At 32.7% G+C, this 25,213-nt stretch overlaps 2 protein-coding genes across 3 annotated transcripts; one reads left to right on the top strand and one right to left on the bottom strand.

The window, feature by feature from the left end:
* Nucleotides 1–6,246: 6,246 nt before the first annotated feature.
* LOC114421642 (bifunctional aspartokinase/homoserine dehydrogenase 1, chloroplastic-like) lies at nucleotides 6,247–17,574 on the bottom strand. Of its 2 annotated transcripts, none has more exons than XM_028387686.1 (18): nucleotides 17,294–17,574; nucleotides 16,628–16,704; nucleotides 16,027–16,401; nucleotides 15,241–15,329; nucleotides 14,850–15,153; nucleotides 14,619–14,671; nucleotides 14,322–14,536; nucleotides 14,084–14,171; nucleotides 13,885–13,998; nucleotides 12,447–12,545; nucleotides 12,152–12,346; nucleotides 10,874–10,956; nucleotides 10,134–10,359; nucleotides 8,809–8,954; nucleotides 8,454–8,589; nucleotides 7,652–7,735; nucleotides 7,471–7,563; nucleotides 6,247–6,866 (listed from the first exon to the last, which is right to left on the bottom strand). In XM_028387686.1, the coding sequence occupies exons 1-18, from the start codon at nucleotides 17,431–17,433 to the stop codon at nucleotides 6,621–6,623; spliced, it is 2,763 nt and encodes a 920-aa protein (XP_028243487.1). In that variant the 5' UTR covers nucleotides 17,434–17,574; the 3' UTR covers nucleotides 6,247–6,620. The 2 variants fall into 2 exon arrangements, with proteins under 2 accessions (XP_028243487.1, XP_028243488.1); XM_028387687.1 differs by having other exon boundaries at nucleotides 16,628–16,692; nucleotides 17,294–17,573.
* A 3,187-nt stretch (nucleotides 17,575–20,761) lies between these two features.
* Nucleotides 20,762–24,232, top strand: LOC114421643 (selenium-binding protein 1-like). The gene is made up of 7 exons (XM_028387688.1): nucleotides 20,762–21,083; nucleotides 21,368–21,563; nucleotides 21,722–21,949; nucleotides 22,300–22,531; nucleotides 22,714–22,821; nucleotides 23,157–23,429; nucleotides 23,677–24,232. The coding sequence occupies exons 1-7, from the start codon at nucleotides 20,948–20,950 to the stop codon at nucleotides 23,956–23,958; spliced, it is 1,455 nt and encodes a 484-aa protein (XP_028243489.1). The 5' UTR covers nucleotides 20,762–20,947; the 3' UTR covers nucleotides 23,959–24,232.
* Nucleotides 24,233–25,213: the final 981 nt, after the last annotated feature.

Here is a 25,213-nt window from a genome sequence, read left to right on the forward strand (position 1 = left end):
TGATATCAATCAAGGAATAATACGATGGTGGGTAAAAATTTCAGCTGCTTCATCTCTGCCAGACACAAGCAAGAGCCATACAATAACTACATCTAGAGAGTGAATAGAACAAAGCTCTTAAACGTGAACGACACGTTGTTGCTGGCTAGAGCTTATATTGCAGATGCCATATTCATTTTCCAGGCAATAATTTTTAGAGTTGTTCAAATTTTGATTTAGAAGTCATTAATTTTTTTACTAATGACCATAAATTATATATTTTCAATGATTCACTTGTTTTTTCCTTCTTTTTTCTTTTTAGAAGCAATAATTCCATTATTTGATCGAGAGCATTTTCGATGCGAATGCTCATATGAGTTATTTAATTTTAAATAAAGTCATGTGTTTTGATGGGAGAATTTAAAATTCTGAGAAATTTTAAATTCTAAAAATTTTAAATACTTCAATTGAAATTCTTTTATTTTCAAAATTTTGTGTTTAGATAAAAAATAAATAAATTATGAGGGTGATAAAAATGAATGAAAAAAAAGAAGATATGATTGGTGTATTAGTTATACGTACTTTCCTCGATTAAAATTCTCTATCCAAACACACTTTAAGTTTTTTTTTTTCATATGAATATGAAGTGAAGTTATTTATATAAACATTGTTGCTTATACAAACAATTGTTTAATAATATTATACCATAAATAACATTTTTATGTATAATAAAATTTATAAAATTAATTTAAATGCGCGCTTTAACAATATTATTATTTAAATAAATTTTTGTTTAAAATGCTTAAATCTATACGAAATTATAAGATCCACAAAATTATAATAAACAACTATACATCATACACACTCTAATGAGCTTAGTTTATTTTTCGTTTGAGAGGCCTTATTATTGATTTCAAACTAAAGCTATCAACGCAAGTTATTGTATTGGAAGTAGGAAAAAAAATGACAAAAAGGAATTGACAAAACAAATTCAACATACCAAGAATCGATGTTTCATTCTGCATTTATAATGCCTACAAATCAAGCTATGGTAAATGGCATCAAGATTTGTAAGAGAAAACTTCTTGGCTCTATATTTAAGAACAAAAAATCTAAGAGAAAATGGGATTGAATGGAAATGATCGGTCGCAAGCATATCTAAATTTGACAGGAAATCCATAAATGACTTGACCACCATTAACAAGATAAATATTGTGTGAGATCTTTAAAAGTGAAGATTTTACGGGTTTAACAGATTAAAAACTTTTACAATTTAATATCACATTCTTTTGAACACATGAACACTTATTGATGATAGTTACATTCCATGCTTGCTTTCCTTGCACTTTATTTTTTGTTGGAAATTGATCTACGGAGAGATCTTTCAAGGAACATTGGCTATAGCTGACATGATGATAGAAGGAAAAATTACAAACAATAATTTATACAAATTTTATGTTTCATACAATAGAAGAAACCAGTATCTTGACTTCTTGAGAAATGAGGACAAGGAGCAAAACTATGCTAAGAATCTTGATGGCTGAACCAGCCATTTCAGAAAATGTAAATACAAGCTTCGATTCTCGAATTGCATAGCTCTTATATGTCGCGTTATTTATAAATGAATTGTTGTAATTTGTAAAACAATATGTTTTACGTTTCGTGTGAAGAATATCACATTTATGAATGACTGAATTTTTAAGACAATGAAACTGAAGTTAAAGAAACATAAATTACTCTAAAAAAAATTAAATACAGTGAAATTGTATAGATTTGATAAATATTTTTTTAATAGTTGATATGATTTTGTTTTGTTAGGAGAAAGCTATCATTTTGTTCTCCTATAGTTATGTTTAGTAAGTTATTTTAATTAAATTTTTTTATTAATTAAAAGATTTATTTGACTATTTTAATTTTTTTAAGTAATTTTTAATGTTTCTCTAGTATCTTTTAGTATTTTTTTTTAAATATTATTTAAAATAACATTTTTTAAACACTAATTTTTAATTTTTAACCTTTTAATTTTATTCTCTTTATATCTTAAAATATTTATTCAATTTATTTATTACATTTTTTAAATGTTACTTATATCATTTTATCTTTTCTAATTAATTCAACAAATATTTTCAATGAACACTTATAATTTAATAAAACTCAAAAGTTTTTAAATATTCACTTTCAACTTTTGATTATAATTACTAACTAATTTTTTAACTATTTGAGCCAACTTTTTAACTTTTCAGTTTACTTTTGCAAATAACATATTTCTTTCCTGGCATATGACAAAGCTAAACAATATTTCTTGAGTGTTTAATTGTTTTAAATTGAAATAGGAAGTGAGCATTTACTAATATCTTAGCTCGAAACATCTCTTTCATCTTTGTTGAAGTAAACCTCTGTATGGTAAAATTAAGAGGAGAAAGAAAAATGAAGTGGAGTAAGGTCTTGTTTGAAATTATTTTTTAATTTCAAAACTTGTTTTCAATATAATTTTTAGCTTTGTTATATTTTAAAAATAAAATAAAAAGAAAAAATATTTGTTAAAATTCAAAAATAGATTTTTTTTTAAAAAAGTGTTCATAAAATATCAGCATCTGTCAATTGCATGTTTATGAGGTAAAAAATTGCTTTATTTATGAAAATATTTAGGATCCAAAACAAGAGTAGGAAAGTAATTTTTAAAAGACATTTTTTTCCAGCACTGCAATTGTAGGAACAAGTTTTAAAATACAAATGCCTTGAAAATCTTTCTAATACTTAATGGAAAATATTAAATAAAAATAAAAATATTTAATGTTTTAAAAACTTTAAAAACATTCAAATACTTTCTTTATTTAATAAGAGGAGGATGAAGGGATTAGAATTATTCAATTTTTTTATATTAAAATATAACGAATCCATAACAAATTTACAGTAGTACTTTGTTTCATAAAAAAATACTGATTGGATGAAGCAGAGAGGAGAGAGGAAGATGTCAGTAAGTCATAAATGTGCCATTAATACATTTAATAACTTTTTTTTTTTACAAAAGGGAGAAAGGCTTACATTTAAATTGCTATTACTTTTTTTAAACGAAAAAGGGGTGAAACGCCCAAAATAAATCATCATAAATAAGATAATAAGATAAGGAAGGAGAAAATAAATTTAAATATTGATCACAAATAAATTTTGCATAAATACAAATAAAATATAAGATAATAAATATCGATCAATTCGTGAAACAATTTGCGGAAGAGCAAAATTTGAGAAAAAAAATCGAAGAAACAAAATTCGCGATATTATAAAACTTTAGAGATAAAAAAAAATTCATGATAAATAATACAGTATATTATAATTTTAATCTTTAGTTTTTAATACAACTGTAAAAAAAATTCATGATAAATAATATATTATAATTATAATCTTTAGTTTTAATTGAACCAAATGACATCATATAAGCTAGTGATATTTGATCAAACTAGTTTATAAACTCTCCTAGTCTTTCCAAAAAACACTTTGTTGAAGTTGTACTTTCCATGAAGAGCATCCTTACCAAGTTATTATACATTACTAACATTAGAGAATTTGTTGCAAGAACTTTTTGTTAGTAACAGAAAGTGTAAACTGGTTTGGAGAAAATGTGAGAGATGGCAGGATACTATGAGTAACTAGTTGGATTGGAAAATGTTGTATCCAGCTGTAAATTACCCATTCCATTATTGGAAGGAAATATTCCGCATGAGCCAAACTATGCGAAAATGACATGGTGAAAATTGATAAAGGTAAAGAAAAAGTGGAGCTCAGAAAGGTGTTATTCTTCATCAAGAAGAGCTATTTCCAAAGCAACTATATTACTTGTGCAACTCTTTATTTTTTGTACATATACTACTATTATTATTACTTGTGCTACTCTGATAAATAGAAAGTAGAAAACAAAGAAGTGGTATTGATTGATGTTACGTAAGTTACATAAAAGTTTGATGCGTATTGATTGATGCATTAATAAAATAAAAAAAAGTTTGATGCATATTGTAATTTACTACCATAGTCATAAACTGTGATAGGCAAGCATGGCTTATATGATTGCAGCCTCTGCATTCATTCCAATGGCTCAAATTTTATAAGCTTATAGTATTTTATTAACTTTTTAACGTGGGAAAAAAACGGCATAGATTCTCCTTTTTGCATTCGCTATGTGATTCTAAGGAATCCAATTTCAAGGAAAATGTAGTGCATGAAAATAACAAAGAATTATGTTATTCATGTGCCATTTTGAGATGTACAAGATGAAAAGAGAAAGAGAATGAAATATTTATCCTCTGAATTTTTTGGTTGAAAATGAAAACAATTCATTTGGAGTGTAGGTTGTGGCCGATCCATTTACAGATCATGCAAAACTGTAACCGTAAATTTCAAAATTGTCATACTCATGTACTTTTTTTTTTTCTCTTTTGAGGGCGGTCCAAATAGGGACCAGATTCTCTGCAGCACCCTGCAATCCTTATCCAACTGTTCAAAATTTTTTAAGCTGTATTTCTATTTATTATTAAATATAAATTATTTTACATGGACAGGATCCAAATCAGACAACTTTCTTGAGATTACACAACCTCTCATTTTCTTATTTTCTATGCTTAGAATTTTCTCACCGGCAATTTTCTCACTCGGTGCCTTGGGCTATTAGACAGTAATTATTTGTGATTGTGGGTGATTTTAAAAGTAGTTGAAGGTTAAATTAGGAATAATAAATGTGTACACGAAATGAAATGGGATAATTGTCTTTATTAATAGTTATAAATAATAATCAGTATCCATAGTAACTAATTGTTGCAATTAAAAATGTAGCATCTCAAACCGGAACTGATGGAAGCCTTGTATCTGAAGAGGGTTCCACACACAAAGCATCAGACCCTTTTGATATTGGAGGTGGACACGTGGACCCCAACAAAGCAATGGATCCAGGACTCATATATGATATCACCACTGAGGATTATGTCCAATTCCTATGTTCCATGGATCACAGTAGTGCATCCATTAGCAAAGTGACTAAGACCACCACAAGTTGTAAGAAAGGAAATCACCAAGCACTGAACCTCAACCTTCCTTCCATATCAGTGCCAAACCTGAAGAGGGCTGCAACAGTAATGAGAACAGTGACAAACGTGGGAAATATTACTGCAGTCTACAAAGCTCTAGTGAAAGTTCCACATGGCATAAAAGTTAGAGTTGAACCTCAAACTTTGAGTTTCAATTCAGATGTACGAATCCTTAACTTTAGTGTCAGTTTTCTGTCAACTCAAAAATTTCATGGAGATTACAAATTTGGGAGCCTAACATGGACAGATGGCAAGTATTTTGTGAGGACCCCAATAGCTGTGAGGACCATACTGTTTGAATGAATAATAAGCGGATTTTATATGAAGAAATGAGCTTGATTGGTCAACAAACTATGTAAGTTCTTGTTTGGAGTCATACTAAACATAGCATATTCTTTGGTGAGAACATGCAGCGTATATTCTTTGAGGAAAGAAAACTTTTTCTTTTTCTTTTTTTTACTGAGGAAAGAAAACTTTTTTTTTTCTTTTTTACTGCTTGAGGAAAGAAAATTAATTACTAATGAAATATACTGTTCATTTTTAAGATTAAAAACGTTTCTTGATTGCAACTAACAATAACTTAATCTATTATTTTCAAAGGAGAAAGTATTGTACTGCATTTTTCAATATTCTTTTCAACTTTGTTTAGTTGAAATTTATATGAATTATACTAATTTTGGAACGAATCTCATTAAATGAAGAAAGAAACCCACATATTTAACAAGACTTAAATCAATTATGCTCGATAAAAAAAGAATATATGAAACAAGAATATCAAAGACTGTTGTGTTAATATTTTTTCTTTTTAAAATACAGATGGAAGTACAAGAATAAAAAGTGGTTCAACTTCCATGAATAAAAATGGTCTTTACATGATTTGCACTTAATCTAAATAACCAAGCACAAAATATATCAAACTTGTGTATATTTTCAGTTTAGTATTAATTATTAATGACTAGCAATAGAATTTAGATTTATAGAGACAATACAGTTAGTAAATTTTATTTTAGAAATTATTTTAAAATATTCTAATAATTAAATTACTCTTTTGTTTTTACATTGCAAGTGCAAGCATCTACGTGCAAAAGGAGGGTACGATACTCAACAATAGATAAATTTGCACAACATCATCAGTCTTTGTTCTTCTTTTTCTTTTTTACTTTAGATACGTAAGGCAGTAACAACATACGAATTATTAAAAAGACAGTTAGCGAAGTTAAAAATTATAATAAATTCTGTTTACTTCCGTTCCTTTACAATGTAACTCACAATCAAGGTTAATGGAGTTCTGTTCCATTCCCTTATTATTCTTCCAGACAAAAGATAAGAGAAACAAGCTTACATTACGACAACGTTATAAGAAGCAAATAACCTACGAAGAAAATCAAGATAAATAAATAGATGGTACAAATTTGCATGTGTTCGGATATCCATCGACATCATTCATTTCGATCAAAATTCACGTTTTGGACATAAAAGCAATTCTTCGTCGCTTCAGATAATGCGTGTCGTGGAGCAGAGGATGCAAAACCATACATGCAGAAAATTATGCTTGCAGAATGACACTTACGATGGAGCACCAAGATATGAGGCAAGTCGTAAAATATCACTAAATATTCCACCAGCGGTGACTTGAGCACCAGCTCCTGGCCCACGAACTATCAGAGGCTGATCCTTATACCTTCGTGTTGTAAATGCAATAATGTTATCTGACCCAGACAATTGCGCAAAGGGATGATCCTTCTTGTATCTTCGCAGCTCTACCACTCCTTTTTTATTAGTCACGTCCACCACTCCAACGTATCTCAAGACCTTCAGAGTGCAAATATAACAATCTCAGAGTTGTGTGGAAGACATGAAAAATATACGTATTTAATGGACATGATAATATACATATATGAGACGTCATCATGAAAAATATACGTTTATATAGTCCAGGACACAAACAGGAGACCACAAGGCAAACCCAACATAAATCAATTGTCATACTTTTACTTGAAATCAAGGTTTATATGGAAATTTAGGTAACTTGAAATATATAATAACCAACTGAAGATTTGATATGCAAAACTTTGATGTTTTGGTATGTCATCAGTCTAATCAGAAAATTCCTAGCCCACCTGCTGCGTCTCAAAATAAGTACGCTATATGTTTGTGTCATGCACTATGCAGAATTAAAATAAATATATAACAAACTAAGGGTGCCTAATTTGTAAGGAATTTTTTTATTTTCCTTTTCTGTTTTCACTAAAAATTATAAAATGCCCCCTTTTCAACATTACATGTACATATGAAAATAAAGTAGCAGTTTTTTTAATTTGTATGGAAACAAAACAAACCCTAAGATATTCTATGCATGAATTATGCATGTATGAAGCAGTTGGTAGAACTATTTTATTAGATAGAGTTCACTCACTTCCCCAGCATTCTCAGCATCTTCTTGTTTCTTTGTGAACTCCTGATCAAATTTTGGTAGCTCTTGCATAAACTCCTGAGCTGATGCACAAGCCTGCACAGAATCATCAAAACATCTATGTCAATCAAAATACTGCATACTAAAACTAAAAACTGCATAATCAATGGAAGTTGGTTCTTACTCGTAGTGGTTCTGGCACAAGGCTTTCAACTGGAATATTAGACAGTTCTAGCTTTAAACCCGACTCCCTAGCAAGAATTATAACCTGTAGAGGCAAAGCAGCTTCAGGATGTCAAATATAAACCAGATTACATGAAGCATGAATATGATAACATGAACGAAGATTGACATTGTGATTAGCCTACACGTTCCAATTAGTTGCAGAAACAAGCAAGCCTTCCAATTAGTTACAACAACAACCAAACATTTTCCTACTAAGTGGGGTCAACTGCATATGTATTTCACAATAAATAAATAAAAAATACTTACCAATATATTTATTTATTTCTACATTTTAAATTTAAAATTAGGACATTTGCTCAACACAAATTGTGTATTGGCACCAAAGAGGACTATTGATAATATTAATAATATTTCAATTGTGTATAGGCACAAAAGAGAAATATTAATAATATTATCAACTTTTGATTTGTGTTTTTAAATAATTAAAATGCTTTCAGCATCCCAACCATTAAAAATATCAAATTTGAGCATGAATCAAAATACTCGATAACCGGATAGGTAGATGTAGATCAAATTTAAATTCTAGCCTGAAACCAAATTCAAGCTTCAAAATGTTTGATCAAATCAATCTCAAACATCTAAATATTTAATTTGGATATAGTCTTTTAGATCATTTAAATTACAGCCTACTCATAAATCCTAAACGAAATTGAAATTCAAAATATGTATGCAGCATAAAGGAACTTTATTAACATTTGACAATAAAATTTGGTAAACATATACCATATTATAAATTCTACCTTTCTGGCAACATCTGTTCCAGACAGATCATCTCTTGGATCTGGCTCAGTATAACCTGCTTCCTTTGCTTCAGAAACTACCTCACTAAAAGCCCGGCCATCTTTAAAGTTATTAAATATGTAACTCAAAGTCCCACTGCAGAGTCAGAGGCAATGCTCATGGTGAATGGTTGAGATTAATGAATAATCCCTATATAATCATTAATAATCCTCAAAATAACATTCTAATTATTTTGTCTTTAGAATGGGAAAATTGCTAGAGGGTGGACAAATGAGACTGAACGCAAGATCTGAGAATTGACAGTGTCAAAACACAAATTAAGACAAAAAAGAGAAATAACACATCAAAGCAAACCTAAAGATGCCTTCGATTTGTAATATTTTGTCTCCAGTTTCAAGGAGGCCACGTAAAGTGCTAACAATTGGAAGACCAGCTCCGACAGTTGCTTCATAGAAGTAATGTGTATAGGATTGCCTTTGAAGAGCTCTTAACTTCAAATACTGGATATAGAGAGCATAGATGGGAAAAAGCTCCAACATTAGTAGTAAGTAGACTAGAGAGTAACCAACATAGCATGAGTACTAGCAAGCAACAACTGCTGAAGCTTAAATAAAACAGTTTCAAAATTATGAAAAATATTATTAAAACATGTCTTCAAAGTACTTGTTCTATCAGAAAGCATGAACCCAAAGCCAACACCTACTGTTGTTCAGCGTTCCAGTTTATGCTAACCATAAAGTTTGATCGTAGATGTTAATAACTAAACTATGAAACATCACTTGGTGTAAAAGCAATAAATTTCCAAATTGCTAAATATAATGGAAGATGACAAGAGAACAAGTAGCAGACTGGTTGACATCAAGTGACAAGCTTATACTTATAAATCATTCCTTTTTATTCTCAGATTAATTATTTGAATTCCTCATTCCTCAGCATGAGATCCTGTTAGAACAATTGTGCCACTAGTCAACAGAGTTCAGTGAACCTCGGTTTAGAGAGAGAGTAACAGAGAAAAGAGTGAGAAAATTGTTTAAAACTGAAATGATGCATTGAGTCATTAATTTTATTGGTTCCATAGTCTTGTATAGTGAACTTTAGCTTGCGCTTCAATAACCAGCCGATCACTTTGAAATTTAGCCTAACTGAATACCACGCTGAGTCTGACTCAGCTAACTACAGGTTAGTGACAGCTGTATAACTGCTGGACGATAAAATTACAGTTACAGTTACTCTTGCTGATAAAAAAAAAATTACAGTTACTCTAGTACTAGCAAATATGATAGCTGCAAAACAGACAGAGAAATTCAAAAGATGATATTTTGATTTTAAAAAAGAAAAGAGAAAAAAAAATAGACAGCTGCCAGTGGATGGTGGTATGAAGTAAATGATAGAAATAAGAGTAAAAGCTGACTATCCAAACTCCCTAATATTGATAATGTGATGATGTGTATTCTCCTTTCCTTTAAATGAATTATTCTTTAATTTATAAAAAAACAAAACAAATAAAAAATTAGAAAATAAATCAATCCAAATTAATGTCTTGGAATTTCCATTTTCAACCGAGTACTTGCAGAAAAAAACAGGTTTGTAGTATCAAAATCCTACAGCATTGATAATACGAGATAAGTCAACAAACACGAACATGTTATCCATCAAAAGAACAGTATGGATTACTTTACCTGATCAAGTGGTCCTGAATTTGCCTTCTTGTTAGGAGTAACTACATGTATTCCTTTGCGCAACCAATCATAGTAATAGCCAGCAATGACAGAGTCAGCTGTGCAGTCCACTAATGCCGTGTTTGGTATAAAATGATTTCCATGTACATGTTGAACAAATTTTTCCATATTAGCCACTTCTCCTCTTTCCTCTCGAAGTTCTCTCCATCTAGCTAAGTCAATGCCCCTGCAAGGAGAAATAATATTATATAATGATTGAACAAAAACCAACTTCAATAATGCACATATAACCAAGCTCATAAAACCAACAAATCATAGGATGAATTTTGTTGATGTATCTTCATGACCACTGTATTAACCAATGAATTCCTCTTGCCAACAGATGAACTTCAAAATTGTAAGCAAGAGAGAGTTGTCAAACCAAAGTAGGAAGTCCAAAAATCACCCATATCAAGAAACACGGCTCCCAAAAGCAATCAGGTATTGCCTACATTTTGAGTCCATTCTATCTAGGAGACCCAATCACGTTACTATGGCTTACTTAAAAATATAATCTTCTTTCATCCAAATAACAATACATAAATGATATATAATAAACAATAAAGCTTTCCAAAAAGGTAAAAAGAGTGAAGTGTAAAATGAAGTCTGCTTTCTCACATAAAAGGGCTCTAATAGTTATACAAGCAAGAAAGCCTAATTATCATTCGAAGAGATATTTCAGTCAGAGTGATTCAACTTACACATCACTAAGAAGCATTGACTTTGAACCAAGTATGCCCATTACACGCAAATCGATGTTGAATTCTTCTTTTAGGGTTGAGGCCTGCATTAAAAGAATTGTCATGTGAATTTGCCACATATTTCAATTCCAGTATGTTAACATGATAAAATGAAGTTACCCTACTATAGCATAACAGGAACATATTTAAACACGGAAATGTAAAATGCTTGCCAGGGATCAAATCATAAAGAAATATTTACCAGTCAAAAAAGTCAGAAATGGAGATGCATAACAATGTTAAAGTTAGACAAGTAAATACCCCATATAAAATATTTACTAGAATTCTAGAGAGAGAGAGGCTGAATCTGTTTTCTGTTATTGATTGATGAATCACTTATTACTATCTGATGGAAGATGAGTTTTATATAATAGAGTTACCTTGTCCTGCAAGCTTACAATAGAAACTTCAGCTGTCTACAGCTATTAAGACTAACTAAACTTCAGTTAAGCCAATATTAATTGTGTTTTACTATTTAAGTCCTAGTTTACAATTTCTCCTATATTTTTATTTCCATTACTTGTTTCGAAAGCAATCATCTGAATTTTCTCTATCTTCTTGTATAATGATAAGAACCTTGGGAGATCTACACCACAAAAACTAGTCATTGTAGTTTGGAGAGCCAAGGACCTTATACATCCTAAACTTCAAATGTGAGACTCAAGTCTCATACCTTGCAATTGGATCCTAACATTCCATCTTGCGTTGCAGCCACGGGCCCACACGAGCAGGCTGTGCACTAACCCTTTAACTAGTCCCAAGCAAAAACTACAATGCCAGCATCACCACCCATGCCGCTCATTTGTAGTTGAGAAACACAGTGGAAATATCTGATATCAATTAGATAAGAACCTTGGAAGAACCACACAACAAAAAGTAGTCATGGTAGTTGGAGACCCCAAAGTCGTATATATAAACACTACACTAGAATGTCACACTTCCAATGTGGTGGCACCTTTTTTACTTACATTGACAAACAAATAAATTCTTTTGAAAATGTATTTTAATCAGTAAAACAGTTACAAATGGTGCAGCTTCAACATAAAGAAAATTATCTGTTATTAAAATAAACTTTATTCTTCAATTATAGGCATTATTTCCTTGAAGAGGAATTTTAAATTAGAAAAATAGTTAATTTCACACCAAGGATGATGACAGGCAAAATACACACCAAAACATAAAAAAGGTAAAACCAAAATAATTATTCAGGCATACAAAAAGTGTCTACAGAAACTGCACCTGATCCCTTAGCTGCTCAAGTAGTGTGCTCCCAATTAATCCAGGTCCAATAATGCCCATTGCTATGGTGGTTCTTGAGAGATAAAATCTGGAATGGACAGCTCGTAAAGCCTTTATACAATCCTCTCGCTTAACAACAACAGTAATATTGTACTCAGAACAACCTTGGGCTATAGCACGGACATTTATATTGGCCTGTTTATGAAAACAAGTTTGAACATAAAACAAGCAAAAGAATATACAAAATACGCAAAAATCTCTAACCTAAGCAATATCTTAAACATAATTTCCTAACCTTAGCCAATGCATTGAAAAGGGAGGCACTAACACCAGGAGTGCTTGCCATTTTCTGGCCAACTGCAGCCAGAATGCTACAATTTGGAATGACTGCAACCTGAGAGATGATTCATAACTTAGAATCCAAAAAAGGTAATAAAATAACAAGCTTTAAATTTTAACATCATTCAGTCACATACTAATTTAAACAGAAGAAATGAAATTATTCGGCTCTCAAGTTTCTACTTCATGATAATAAACAAACAAAAGAAATAAGCACATAAACTGATGGGAAAAAAAGAAGAGGAAGAAGCACTCCATTTAACACAACTTTCACGTCCAACTATCTTATGAGGAAGAGACTATGCATTTCCTTTTGATTATCAAATACATTATTGCCACATTCACAGAACAAAAAAGTAGCATAAAACTTCGTACCCCATTGCCCAGAGGCTCTTCGCTATGCGAAGGTATGGGGGAGGGATGTTGTACGCAGCCTTACCCTTGCATATGCAAAGAGGCTGTTTTCGGATTCGAACCCATGACCAACAAGTCACCAAGGCACAACTTTACCGCTGCACCAGGGCTCGCCCTCAACAAAAAAGTAGCATATCCCTAGTTAATATTTTATTGAATTATATCATGAACATCCTTACATTCAAGAATCAAATACAACAATTGGTGAACAAATTCAAAGGTAACACCCAAATTTTTGTGATAAGCGAGCAAACATAACTCAATACAATTCAACCATGACTTCTACAGGCATAATGCACTATTGTTCCAGGAAGACTCAAGGCTCGAGCCTTAATGTTATTGGATGACTTCATCTTTGGAACTTTAAAGAAGTTCCCAATGGATCCTTGTGCTTGACATTTTATAGTAATCCTTGATTTTTATATTAATCTAGTGCAAGAAATAATAGTCTTAGTCCCAACTGTTGATATCTGCATCACTAATGTTTGCTTCCACTGTTCTAGATCATAATAATTATTAAGTGGACTGTAGCTTGCATATTTCTTTTAACCCTAATATGCACTTATTATTAATTAAAATTAAGAGGAAAATTAAAACACTTTCACAATGAAGACAAATTGTATAGAAAAGATAATACAACACTTCAGTCTTTATACTCTTAAAAAAATTAAGAGCATGGCACCATGGTTTTGAATTGAGGTCTGCAACCACAATTGCAGCCGCAACATAAAAGTTTTTTGACTCATGACAGCCACATCGTGACCACAATTGCAGCAGCCACATCAGCCCGCAACATAAAAAATCACAACGAAACTGCAACTGCAATTTACAACCATGCATGGCACTCAAATATTTCATCCAGTTTTCAAATCCACAAAATGTAGAATGATAAATCTTCAGTCTGATATCACTAAAGAGAGTCAAGTCTTAACAATTGAACAGAAACATGCATTTGGTTTTAGAAGAATTGGATTTAGCACCTGAGAAAGACGCCCATTATCCAAAGCTTGACGAAATCTAGATTGCAATGCCTCAGCAACAGCTTTTACTTCTTTCTCGGGCACAGCAAAGCATACAGAATGCTCACTACTAGCCTACATAAATACTGTTAATGATTAATGCCATTTCTTATATATCAGCGTGGACAACTAGAAAAATTGAAAAAAGTTATAAGTGCACCTGAGATATCATGATAACATTAGCTCCAACATCTTTTACTGCACCAAAAATAGCACTGGCAGTACCTGGAACACCAGCCATTCCAGTTCTGCAAAAAAGCATCAAAGAAAAATTTATTGGAATCTACAACTTGGACAATTAATATTGGTTAAAGAAAACCTTAAATTAAATAGAAATCCTCGTGCAGCAAAAAATGCCAACTATTCATCATGTAACACAACTGCAATTCATGACTCACCCCTCGACGTTTACAAGTGCCAAGTTGTCTATGGTTGCAAATCCTTTGACAAAATTTTGCAGGTTCTGGCTATCTTCATGATCATTAACAGAAGGATGGCAGATCTTTGTTCCAGGAGCAGAAAGGTTGAAAATGTTCCTTATCATAATGGGTATGCCATATCGCATCACAGGAATAATTGTGCGGGGATGCAAGACATTGGCACCAAAATAAGACTGTACAACAGACAATTTGCAAGTTAATCTCCTTAATTTTACAAGCAGAAGGAGCATTGAGGCTTTCCAGCATCTAACTCACCATTTCCCAAGCCTCTTGATAAGACAGTGTCTTCAAAATCACAGCCTCACTAACTGCATAAGATATTATTGTTTATATTTAATCAAAACATCATGTTATGGCAGTCAAACACAACACAAAAGAATCATCAATATGTCAGAGCTAGAACTCCCTCTGGTTACTAAAAACCAATTCTCATGATCCAGTCCACTCATTGTTTAACTCAGAGACAGAGTACGAAGCATAACAAACCTTTTCTAGGATCTGCACTATACACACCATCAACATCTGTCCAAATTGTGACCTGACGAGCCTTAAATAGAGCACCCATAATTGCTGCCGAGAAGTCACTTCCATCTCTCTTCAGTGTGGTAGGAATGTTTTGAGGTGTGCTTGCAATGAATCCAGTGGCAATGATTACCTTACATGGATTCAAAGAGTACCATTTTTCAAGTCTTTGCTCAGATTCCAAATAGTCAGGATCAACTTGATTAGAACCAGTAGGATTTACGATAAGGACATCCCTTGTATCCATCCATTTGCAATCAGTCCCATTCTGTAGAACCGGAACAGAAGCATGATGCAATGAGCTAAATTCAGATAAAGGGGGAAAAAGCATATCTTTCTAAATAAAACAGCATACCTTCCTAATAACTAGAGACAACATCTGAGCAGACCATAATTCTCCATGTCCCACAACAAAATCTGTAAAGGACTCTGTTGCATGACCAGCTGCAAGATATTAAGAGTGTTAGTTAGGCTTAAAATGCAATTCCTTAACTCATTCATTTTAAGCAACAACATTTACGGAAAACTAAATATCATTCATTGTGGAAAAGGTGTTTACAGAGATCATACTATGAAATTATGGGAAAAGGTGATTAAGCATAGATTAAGAGAAGTGACTGGAATTGTTTGATTTTTGAGACATGAAGAAACATGCATAATACAGGTCATGTGACCAATTTCATGTGTGCTACAGGTCATCTAACCAATTGCATGTATACTACGGTTATGCGATCAGTTACATGTATACTACAGATCATGTGACATTAATGACCAAAAAGTACCATATATTATTATTATTATTATTATTGTCATACAATGGTGTCCAAGACATAAGCAACGATCAATATTACAAAATAGCAACCAAGAAATAGATAATGCAATATACATCAACATCAATACTATTACAATGTGAAAACAACACCAGAAAGTGAAAGCCATAAATGCCAACTTATGTCTTATAATAAACAAGGACGACGTGAAAATAACATCCTAGGTTCAAATGAGGATTTATAAAAGAAATAGATATAACTGAACAAGAGAAAACAAAATAATAAATTAATACATAAATTAAATAGGTTTTTAGTACCAAAAAAAAGGAACAGAGTATCAAAGAGAAAGCGAGGGTTGACGAGCTTATAACCTATGTATATTGCACGAAGCATCGCCTTAAGGTTACTAATATCATGATGCAATTTAGACAAGAAAGTAGCAAGATTATCTCCATCAAGTATGTCATGTGCAGTTGCACTGTGCTTCTCCAAAACAGCATTTAATGCAGCTGTATAAGACTCATCGCGTGATTGAGCCTTGTGGATAAGGTCATACATCATATCTGTCACCTTTGACATTGCAGAAACAACCACCAATTTCCTCTCCGAATCATCCTTAAGAATTATGTCCGCAACATTTTTTATTCTCTGAGAGGTTCCCACACAGGTTCCACCAAATTTGTGAACAGACCAAGTTTCTCCTTTGGGTAGTTGTTTTTCCTCCAAGGACACATTCGATGAAACATCTGCTAGCAAATATAGAAAGGACAAAAAAACATAAGTTACTGTATTTGTCTATTAGAGTTCTAAGGTTGACTTGATGGTAAAAGGAGAAGGGAGAGAGGGAAAGGTCGTGGGTGGGTTCAATTTTCTCCGCTAACAAAAAACTAACAATTAACAACTAATATTTGCTGATAATAAAAAAACTATATTCGTCTATTTCAAAACATAACCATAAGAGTAAGTCGTAACCTGTAAATGAAGCACGTACAGATGTACTCGGTGCCTCTCTTCCCCGTGGTAAAGTAAGACCCTTCCTGAGACAGAAACCATTGTATCGTCGTGAATCAGTATATAGCAAAACACAAAAATCCAATTAATCTCATGGGGAGAATATCATTTAAACTGCCAAAATTCCGAAAACACTCTAATCTCTGCAAAGGATAAATATACAAAAAGGAAAAAAAAAAGTACAGAATATACTGCTTGTAGAACAACCAATCATCTAAGAGATTATTTAGCACATATCTGCCAAATATACGATGTTTACAACTTTCGTTAATTTGCAATTATAGTCTTAATATTCAAACTGAGGGAATATACTCTCAAATTCTCCATTCAACTGATAAGCATATTAATCAAACATCAGGTTTCATATCTGATACTTGCTCTCTCTTCTCTGCTTATTCCTTTCTTTTAAGAGCAAAAAAAGAATCAAAAACAGTAAAGTCGCATCTCGTCCAAGTGTTCAAGCAAAACACAATAGCAAGCAACTAGCTGTTGTATGTGTGGTCAAAGATAGAAAATCAGAGACATGGAGCTACACAAGCATTGGTGTAATTTGATCCAAAACCAAATGCGAAAAGGATCGAGGAAACAACAGTGATTCGCGAAACCTAGTTGTGGAAAGGAACGTACCGGAGTGAATGGGAAGTGCGCGAGAGGAAGAAAGGGCGGCATTGAGATTGGAAGAGCGTGCCGTGAGAGTGAGAGTGGAGCGAAGTGTGAGAAGGTGAAACGCGGGAGAACTGAGCGACGGCGGCGGAAAACGACGCCATGGGTGGTGGCTGCTGCTGCAGAGTAAAATGCTCCACGGAAACGAAGTGAAACGACGAGTGAGTGTAACTTTATAAACTACAATCGATTATTACTATTGTCGTGCTCCTAGGGATGCAAATGCGGCTGCCGATACAGTACTTTCCTGGTGGCATTTCTAATAGGTTAAAGTAAAAATTCATTACATTTGCTATTTAGTCCCTCACATATTACATTATGGGTCCGTTCGGTTATAACTTTTTTATTCTTATATTAAATATATTATCTTTAAAAGACTACTGATGAGGATAAATACATAAAAAAAAATAGTTATTTTACCATCTAAAAACATTGTTCCATTGAGTACACTTCAAATTTAGAGAAAGGAAAATTGAGTTGAAATAATGAAATGAAATGGATCATAATCCATCATCATCTTCCATTATGTTTCATTTCAACTTTTACAAATCAAACAATCCAACACCTTTTCCTTCCACTCCATCCTTCTTCATTCCATACTCTACAACCAATCAAAACATATTCGAAGGTTTCCATGTATGTAGAATTATAAATAGGTTGAACAAAATTTTACTGGGTAGGTTGAACAGAATTATTTGGTACTATTATTCGTACGCCCCTAAATGTTTACAATTATGGCTATGAGAAATTCTAGTAACATTATTTAACAAATTCTGTTTAATTAAAAATTATTAATTTTGATGTATCCTATTTTTTATTTATAATTTTTTTCTGATTTAATAGTGAAATCTAAAATTGATCATTTCTAATAAATTTTCACAATCATGAAAGTTTGATTATAATATTATGAAGAAAAAGTTGAAGAAGATATTATGTTTGTAGTTGTATTAATATCTTTAATTCTTAATAGTATTGTACTTTTTTGGTGTTTAATAATTTTGGGGTGGGGGGAGATGACCCTTAATCAAAGGCATGAAAAAGCTTTTGAGATGATTGTACTTGAAGAAGCAATTTATCTCATTCAAAAGAGACAAATAAAAATGTTAATTACATTAGTTTTTGTTGTTAACTTTATTATGAACTACTTTTTTATGATTGGGAAATAAAGACACCAACAATGAAGATTGAAATTTGAAACCAAAAGCAAAAACTACATCCTAGTATGAGAAACACCATCGGCATCAGCTGACAGCATGTGCTTCATTTGACTAGGACAAGACTCCAGAACATAAAGAAGTCGACAAGGACTCTATTATATAAACTAATAATGACAATAAATCATAAGCTTTACGAATTATAATGATAACAAATTGTACATATTATAGACTAAAATGACAATAATTTTAATCTAAACAATTTATTTATATTTTTTTTAATTTTATGATGTGTTAAATTGTGACAGTGCCCTACAATTTTAAAGAACGTACAAAATAATTATTTATTCAAAATTTTAAACATAACATTACCTTTCCCTACAACGTCCCCCCGATAGTGTCATCAGTAGGACTCTTGCTTCAGAACAAAACGCGAGTCCATATAAGGCAACTGCAATTTTTTTAATTAGTCTTCCGTTTGTTTCGGGGGCTAATGGGGAATTATAGCAAGTGTGATAATTTTCTATGCTTTTAAACTAAAATCTACATATTTATAAAAATATAAAAGTAAAAAAAAAATGCCACGGATAGTTCAGTCAAAGATAATTTGAAATCATATTTTAAGTAAATATTAAATGATTGGATTTTACAACATGTATTTAAAAGAGTCATCATAAAACTTGATACCACACTTTAACCTAAAACTTTAAAAGTCAAGTTTATGATTTTTTCTCACTCAACTTTTATATTTTTCTTGATACGAAATTTCATCTTACACTTCTATTCCAATATGAATGGGCAAAACACACTTTGAACATTAGTTTTGATTTCCAAGTTCTAGAATTTGCTTCAGATTGTATTCTCAATACTTTAAGGTTGGATTCCAATCCTATTATGTTACCCAAGATGCCGTTAGTTCTCTAGGTGGTTTTTTCAAAACAAAAAAAAATTATTTGTAATAAAATAAATAATATTACTTCATTCTCATGTCTTTTTATATTTAAGGTTATTATTAAGAAATATTTGATGAAAATAAACATTGTTCACCCTCGTAGCCTCCGTTATGGCGAGAGTGCCTCTCATCTGCGTTCCGCCCTAGCGTGCACCATAATGGGTTGTGTCACCCTCGTAGCCTTCCCTGCATTCTCATTATCATAAACGATGCCGCTTTGGGAGACGCCTTCCATGTCTATACCACCCTTCAGAGCATAGGCCCCACCATCTTGAGCTTGTGGGCTGTCGGACTAGGGTCGCTCTCTAAAGCCACCACCACTGTAGCGGTGGCGCTCGCCGCGTTTGTGGTGGTTCTTTCCTAGCCTCAGAGCACAAATTTGATAGCTAAACGCATATCATTGGGTCAGATAGTACCACCATGTTGAAATTGAGAGGAAAGAAGTTTTAAAAACCCTAATTTGAGGAAGAAGAAGCAAGTGAAGAAGAAAATATTTGACAACTTTTTAAAATTTGCATCAAAGTTCAGCTCCACGTTGGATAATCTATGTGACACTAAAATTATTAAAAATGTATCTCATTAACGGTGCTACTTTTAAATTTAACGGCAAAGACTATTTTGTAAAATTTATACAAAAATAGAGACTATTTTTTACATTTAAAAAAAGATAAAGACTAATTTGCAAAAGGAATCAAAATTAGAAATCAAAATACCTATTTACTTAATAAAAAAAAAACATCATGCGTTAGTTATAACCTTAACTTCTAATTTTTTGCTAACGCCCAAAAAAACTAAGAATTCGAATCAGAAGTAGGCAGAATAGTCAATTTGGTTCTTAAAAGTGTATGGAAGGAAAAAATTTCCTTTGACTTTTTAAATTGGAACACGTCTTGATTTTTTTCCCTTGTTGCCCAAAAGCAGTCTTATTATTCATCCGTTGGGAATTTTTGTTTTAATTTCGCTGATCAAAAAATTGAGAATTTTATGTCTGCTTTGTGAATTACCATTTTTTCGGAACCTGCATACTAATCCTGATTACCAGTTCAGCACTAAAAAACATGTTATATGCATTATATAAATAATAGTAATTATTTTGAAGAAAGGAATCTTATAAGATATTTTTCTACAGAACTAGGAAACAAAAAATCTTTTAATGTTCCTGAAAGGTTAGAAGGAATAATTTTGTTTTGGCTTGTTGAATTGGAAAATGTTACAGTCCCGGTCATTCTTTTTATTTTTATATGTTTATTTATTTTTGTCCAAATAGCAGGGTCATATTCAAAACTTGGGTTTTACTTTCAAGCTTTGGAACAATGTTAGTGTAATTTGTGACTTTTGATAAAGCCAAAGAAGTAACTTTCGTTCTTATTTTCATGTGACTTGTAACAAGTTACAAGTCAGTAATATAACCTATAACTTACTCTTCATCGAGTTAATTTTTCTTCATCATCTGCTTCTTCTTTTGATCATAATATCTGTTAAGTGATCTTTCATAGAGAGAGAAAGAGAGAGATGGAGAGGTGTGACAAGGTGATGAACCAACGCAACATGCATGATTGTCCTAAAACAGGTCCTGGCTATCCTTCACCCCTGGCAGCCATGTCTGGTCCCAAAGAGACTCTCCTTTATGTCACTGCTATCTACTCAGGTACCAAAAACAACTTGTTGTGTCTCTATATGTCTGAAAAGGCCAATTCAGCTTCATTGGAGGAATAGATAGGCATTAGGCAGAGAGATCAAGATAGGTTTCTCAAGTTGTTGTTACAAACATTTTATATGACATGATACTGGGAACAAGTGACATGTAGAAATATCTATCTCTTTCTAGTGCTATGCATGAAGACTTGGTGCAGCTTAAACAATTTCTGTCAAAACGTGTATTTTGGTGATTTTATATATATATATTGGTGATGAATATTCAATTCAATGCAGGAACAGGAAGGGATAAGCCTGACTTTCTGGCCACAGTGGATGTGGATCCAAGCTCTCCAACGTATTCAAAAGTTATCCATAGGTTACCTGTACCTTATTTAGGTGATGAACTGCACCATTTTGGGTGGAATTCATGCAGCTCTTGCTATGGAGATCCATCAGCAGTTCGGCGATATCTGATTCTACCTTCACTGGTGTAAGATACTAAACAGCCACTTTGGATTTTACTTGCACGCATATGCGCATGCACACACACACATAACAAACACTGACAAGGTTCAAGAACTTCACTGGTGTAAGACGTCGGTTTTCTTGAAACGAAATCCTTATTAAGTCAGATTTACCATATTTCAGATCAGGCCGCATTTATGTGGTTGACACAAGATCAAATCCAAGGTCTCCATCTTTGCACAAAGTTGTTGAGCCAGAAGACATCATAAGTAAGACTGGATTAGCTTATGCACACACATCTCATTGTCTTGCTTCTGGTGACGTCATGATCTCTTTTCTTGGAGATAAAGATGGAAATGCAGCAGGAAGTGGATTTCTTCTCCTTGATCATGAATTTAATTTGAAAGGAAGGTACCCTTTTATAGATTAGATTGAGAAATGCAAGAATGCATATTGGGATGTCAAAATGCTCTTAAATTACCAATTCTATTCATTTTCGCATGCATTTAGTGAGACGTGGTTTTAATTGCTCTTTCAACATCAATTAACAGTCTACATGGAAAATGGTGCAATCATAGATTGACATTTTACCACTATGCTTAGAAATGACTAAAGTTTTGCAAAATGTTTAGTGTAGAATCATTAAATAATTGTTTTATAGCAGCATATTCAACAAAAGTTCTACGAAACTAATGAAGTAGTTACCATTTCAGTGGATTATTTTCTAGTTACTAGTTTGTATCTTGGCACACATTTGTTAGGTGGGAGAAACCTGGGCACAGTCCATCATTTGGGTATGACTTCTGGTACCAACCACAGCATAAGACTATGATTAGCTCATCATGGGGTGCTCCTGCTGCTTTCACCAAAGGTTTTAACTTACAGCATGTCTCTGATGGTCTTTATGGGAGGCATCTACATGTATACAGCTGGCCTGGGGGTGAACTGAGACAAACATTGGACCTTGGTGAGTCAGGGGTTCTACCCTTGGAGGTACATTGCTCAATAAATAATTCTGGAGTTATTTCCTCCAATTATAAGCACTTTATGTTAATGTACTTGTGATTTAATCATAAATATGTTTGTCCTTTGCTACATTTTTTCTCTCTAGCCTGTACTTGTGAAGTAATATGTTAAAGGTGGCATAATTTGTAAGCAACTTGTCCTAAATGCAGGTAAGGTTTCTGCATGATCCTTCTAAAGATACAGGTTTCGTTGGGTGTGCATTGTCAAGTAACATGGTACGGTTTTTCAAGACCGAGGATGAATCATGGAGTCATGAGGTACACAAAAAGGATATAGTAAAAAATCAATGCCTAAATTTTAGGAGAATCATGACATCTCATTAATCAGAAGGTTTACATTCAGCTATTCTATTTTTATTTCATTCCTATAATTTTGGGATTCCTGGTTCTTGGAATTTCCTTTATAATTTTCTTCACCTTTTCTATATATTGTATCTGTGCTCATATGAAATAATAGAGATGATATAATTTTCATACTCTACTCTACTCATAGATATCCATACTCATTTTATATTGTCATCTGGTATGCGTTTGTGCAGCTTCAACCAAGGTATAATGATCAATAATACTTACACACTAGACTGACTTTGCAGGTTGCAATATCAGTGAAACCATTGAAAGTGCAAAACTGGATTCTTCCAGAAATGCCTGGGCTTATAACTGATTTTCTGATATCTCTTGATGATCGGTTTCTGTACTTTGTGAATTGGCTTCATGGTGATATTAGACAATATAACATTGAGGACCCTAAAAATCCTGTACTGACTGGCCAAGTATGGGTTGGGGGACTACTTCAGAAAGGAAGCCCTATAGTAGCAATAACCGAAGATGGTAATACTTGGCAATCTGATGTTCCAGACATCCAGGTTTGTGCAGTTTAACTTTTGAAATTAGTGATTCTAGTGTCATGCTTGTTGATTTCTCACATGTTTGGAGTTGATTGGTTCTTAGATGTACTAGATATAATAGACTTGTGCATTACATTGGTGCCTTCAAACTTTTTGTCACTTTTGTATTTTATCTTGTGTTATGCTTAAACGTGGTAAATAATTGCACTTTAAATTTTGACCCTTTAGTGGTTGAAGGTGAAGAGATCAAAATTTTTAATTTCAGGGAAATAAGTTGAGAGCTGGCCCTCAGATGATTCAGTTGAGTCTGGATGGTAAGCGGGTATATGTTACAAACTCACTCTTCAGTGCATGGGATAAACAATTTTATCCAGAGCTTGTAGAGAAAGGATCCCACATGTTACAGATTGATGTTGATACTGAAAATGGTGGTCTGAAAATTAACCCTAATTTCTTTGTTGACTTTGGAGCTGAGCCTGGGGGTCCCTGCCTTGCCCATGAGATGAGATATCCTGGTGGTGACTGCACTTCAGATATATGGATTTAATAGCTATGCTACTTGAGGCCAGGCTACAAGCAATATCCATGTGAATAAAATCCTTAGTCCTAGAATGAATCGAGGTGGGCTAATGTTATAAATAAATAATAGTTGCATATGTATGATGGTTGCATTGTAATAAAGTTATATTGTCATGTAGTTTTCCGTACTTTCTCATTTACATCATCCTAAACAATGTTCTCTGTGAAATAAATCTTGCTCACCTACAAAATTTGGGTCTTCTGATTGAGTAAATCTCTATTGGAGTAACATTCTAGATTAATGGCCTTACTTGGGATTCTATGATTTTCATTCACATCATGAATGTGCTGCACCTTCTACGTTGCTTGTTCCCATTTGAATGCATTTGAAATCACAACCCAACCAAATCATTTCAATATGATGTACTTCTTAACAAATCAATGCACAAATAATTTTAATCATAAATTCAGAACTTATGCAGTGAATATTCTCGTTGTTAAGTTATAAGGGGCGGGGGGAATCTTATATATGTGATTTTTGGTATATGAACGTTTGGTTTGTGAATTGTGATTGTCAGATGGTAACTTGTAGGGCACCTTGGTCATTCATGTGGTGTTGAAGACTAATAATTCATTCTAATTAGGACTCCAACTATTTTGAAAATGACTGTGGCTCATTTGGATGGACTTTTGTAAATAACCTCTGTTTGGTAATTAGTGGAATTATCTATGAGATTATAACAGTTATTTCAACAATACCATTACTTAAAACTAAAGAAAAAATAAATGAGATTGAACAACATTATGATAGAATCAACTTTCTAGTTTCTAGAGAAAAGTTGTGTGCAAAATTAAGTAGTTGGAGGTGAACCTATTCCTTATGCCTTATTCCGTGGCCACCTCCAATGGTTCTCATTTCTCATTTTTCAAGTATTAGCACTATAAATGGACAGACTTAACCCCAAAACCAGTACCAGAAAATGCAATGATTTGTAAGGAATGAAGCAGTAAGCTTTTGTGAAGGGTGGAAATGGAGTCTCAAAAATCTCAAAATCATGCTAAAAAGGCAAACAAGTACATTATTATGGAAGTTACCAAGCGCAACATAGCACCATGTAGCAAAAACTGCCTACCGCCAGCATCAAATCCTTACAACAGAGGATGCTCCAGGATATGCAAATGCAGAAAATGAAGTCTTCAGTTCGTTCAATGGGAAGAATAAGGAAATCATATACCTATTTTTCATCTTTTATATTTATGCAGTCGTCTATGATGAATTGATG

The sequence above is a fragment of the Glycine soja genome, chromosome 8 (assembly GCF_004193775.1).
Source record: "Glycine soja cultivar W05 chromosome 8, ASM419377v2, whole genome shotgun sequence".
In the NCBI taxonomy this organism is placed as follows: domain Eukaryota; kingdom Viridiplantae; phylum Streptophyta; class Magnoliopsida; order Fabales; family Fabaceae; genus Glycine; species Glycine soja.

Coding starts and splice junctions, on each gene's coding strand:
- LOC114421642 (XM_028387686.1), bottom strand. CDS start 17,433: ATGGCGTCGTTTTCCGCCGCCGTCGCTCAGTTCTCCCGCGTTTCACCT. Junction 14,537..14,618: donor ATCAAGAGGCTTGGGAAATG/GTGAGTTAGATG, acceptor TCTGTTGTACAG/TCTTATTTTGGTGCCAATGT. Junction 8,955..10,133: donor ATTCAGGACCACTTGATCAG/GTAAAGTAATCC, acceptor CTCTATATCCAG/TATTTGAAGTTAAGAGCTCT.
- LOC114421643 (XM_028387688.1), top strand. CDS start 20,948: ATGGAGAGGTGTGACAAGGTGATGAACCAACGCAACATGCATGATTGT. Junction 21,084..21,367: donor TGTCACTGCTATCTACTCAG/GTACCAAAAACA, acceptor AATTCAATGCAG/GAACAGGAAGGGATAAGCCT. Junction 23,430..23,676: donor CTGATGTTCCAGACATCCAG/GTTTGTGCAGTT, acceptor TTTTAATTTCAG/GGAAATAAGTTGAGAGCTGG.